The sequence below is a fragment of the Manacus vitellinus genome, unplaced genomic scaffold, assembly GCF_001715985.3.
Source record: "Manacus vitellinus isolate BGI_N305 unplaced genomic scaffold, ASM171598v3 scaffold_48_pilon, whole genome shotgun sequence".
NCBI classification, from domain to species: domain Eukaryota; kingdom Metazoa; phylum Chordata; class Aves; order Passeriformes; family Pipridae; genus Manacus; species Manacus vitellinus.
In genome coordinates, this window is record NW_021940593.1 from 5,482,159 (window position 1) to 5,484,370 (window position 2,212).

The 2,212-nt window shown below is 61.2% G+C and overlaps 1 protein-coding gene across 1 annotated transcript in view; it reads left to right on the plus strand.

Moving 5' to 3' along the window:
• The window catches only part of ADAM8 (ADAM metallopeptidase domain 8), a 13,260-nt gene that overhangs the window by 8,892 nt on the left and 2,156 nt on the right, over window positions 1-2,212 (plus strand). The window contains exons 10-14 of the mRNA XM_029962603.1: window positions 252-292; window positions 425-677; window positions 900-1,077; window positions 1,749-1,838; window positions 2,033-2,207. Coding sequence (XP_029818463.1) covers window positions 252-292; window positions 425-677; window positions 900-1,077; window positions 1,749-1,838; window positions 2,033-2,207 — 737 coding nt within the window. The remainder of the gene's footprint in view (window positions 1-251; window positions 293-424; window positions 678-899; window positions 1,078-1,748; window positions 1,839-2,032; window positions 2,208-2,212) is intronic.

A 2,212-nucleotide genomic window follows, 5' to 3' on the forward strand; every position in this document is an offset into this window, starting at 1 on the left:
GCTTTCCTCCTCTGCAGCCTTAGGGCTGGATTTGGTCCCTGGCACCTCCGACCCTTGAGTGACTGACACCCAGAGCAGGGTCAGGGCTGCGGACACCCAGCTGGGTACCTGTGGAGGGCTCTGATACAGCTGAAGAGCCTCCCAGAGCAGCTCCATGGACACAGGGCTTCTCCAACCGCCTGTCAGGTGGCCAGGATTTGGTTTGCAATTATTCCTCAGCTGTCCTGGCTGTGCTTCCCCTCCCTCCCCAGGTCTGTGGGAGTGGGAGCAGTCAGCCATGGGACCAGTGGCGGTCCAGCCCCACCACAAATCAATGCTTTGGAGAAGTGGCTCTGTCTAAGCTCCCTGAGAGCCCCGAGACCCCAGCCTGGAGCTCCTCAGGTGCCATGGGACCACATCCAGCTTTTGTTTTCCTTTACCTGAGCACAGCAGCATGAGGGACCTGGTGCTGAGCCCCGGTGGGCCCCTGGGGGTGCTGTGGAGAAACCACGAGAGCATTTCACCCACCCTGCACTCCTTGTCCCGCAGGACCACAGCACCAACCCCATCGGCGCCGCGTCCACCATGGCTCACGAGATGGGGCACAACCTGGGCATGTCCCACGACGAAGACGTCCCCGGCTGCCACTGCCCCCTCCCCAAGGCTGACGGGGGATGCGTCATGGCAGGGAGCGTTGGGTGAGTGAAGGAGGAAGGGGGACATCCCTGGGCACCAAACGGGTCCAGGTGTCCTCAGGCACTGTCCCAGTGGGGTGAAACCTGTGAGATGGGTGGGCATTCCATTCCATTCCCCCCCACCCCACTGCAGATGCCTCCGAGCCTCTCGATGTCCCCCCAGCTCCTCCCTGGGCTGGTGGGCACCAATGTGGGCTCACGAGCGCCTGGTTTTGTGCCCCCCAGCCTGGTTTACCCGAAGCTGTTCAGCCGCTGCAGCGAGCAGGACATGTGGCAGTTCCTCGGGGACCCCCGGGCCAGCTGCCTGCTGAACGCCCCCCGGGCAGACGAGCTGTACGGGGGGCCCGTGTGCGGGAACCAGTTTGTGGAGCGGGGAGAGCAGTGTGACTGCGGCACACCCGAGGTGGGGATGCTCTCCGAGGAACTGGGGAGGGGGGTGGGGGGCAGACACCTGAGACTTGTCCACCAGACTCTTTTCTTGCTTTGCAAGACTCGTCTCCCTTGTGTTCCTGATGCTTCTGCCAAAAAACAGCTGGTGGGGTGCATTCACTAACAGGGCTGTGTGCCCCCCTTTATGTAGCTGGCTGGGATTTTAGCCTAGGAAAGGTGGATGTTCCCCCTACATGTCCTCCAAAGAAGTGGCCCAGGAAGGGACATCATGGCATGTTGTTCTTCAAGAACTGTGCTCAGCTGTTCCTCATCCCCATCATGAAGGGGATTTGAGACAGCTGAGCGATTCCTCTGAGACAAACCCCTGGTCACAGCCTGCACTGGGACCTGAAACAATGCTCCCCTGAAACAGGGAGCACAGAGATCCTCCCTTTTCCCCTTCCTGGAGATGTGCAAGGATGCTCAGTCCAGGCCCCTCCTCTGCAAAAACCCCTTCAGGTCCTTTGGTTTGTTGTTGGCAATGGGTGTAAAGAGGTAGCTGGGATGATGCTGTGGTTTTGCACTGTGGCTCAGCCCATGGTGGCTACAGTGCTGTTGGCAACTGGTGACGTGGCAAGCTAGTCCCCCAGGGAAGGGTCTTTCGGGGGGCTCCCGGGAGGTTTTCAATCCATCCCTGTCTTGCAGGAGTGCTCAGATCGCTGCTGCAATGCCTCCACCTGCCAGCTGAGAGAGGGAGCTGAGTGTGCCCAGGGGGAATGCTGCCAGGACTGCAAGGTACTGCTGCCCACAGGGGACCAGCTCGTCGGGGAAGGGAGCTGGTGGGTGCACAGGGTGCACTGTCACAGTGTCTGGATCCATGGGAGGCTGGGAGACGTTTCCCAGACCAGGGTTTGCTGTGCTGTGGTGCCTGCGTGGCTCTGGAGCTGTGAGAGCATCCAGGCAGTGCTGACATCCCCTTTTCCGTGCAGGTGAAGGCTGCAGGAGTGCTCTGCCGGGCCAGCAAGAACGACTGCGACCTGCCCGAGCACTGCACCGGCCTCAGCGCCGAGTGCCCGGAGGACGTGTTCCAGGAGAACGGCATCTCCTGCCAGAACGGCAACGGATACTGCTACAACGGGGGCTGCCCCTCGCACGGCGAGCAGTGCCGG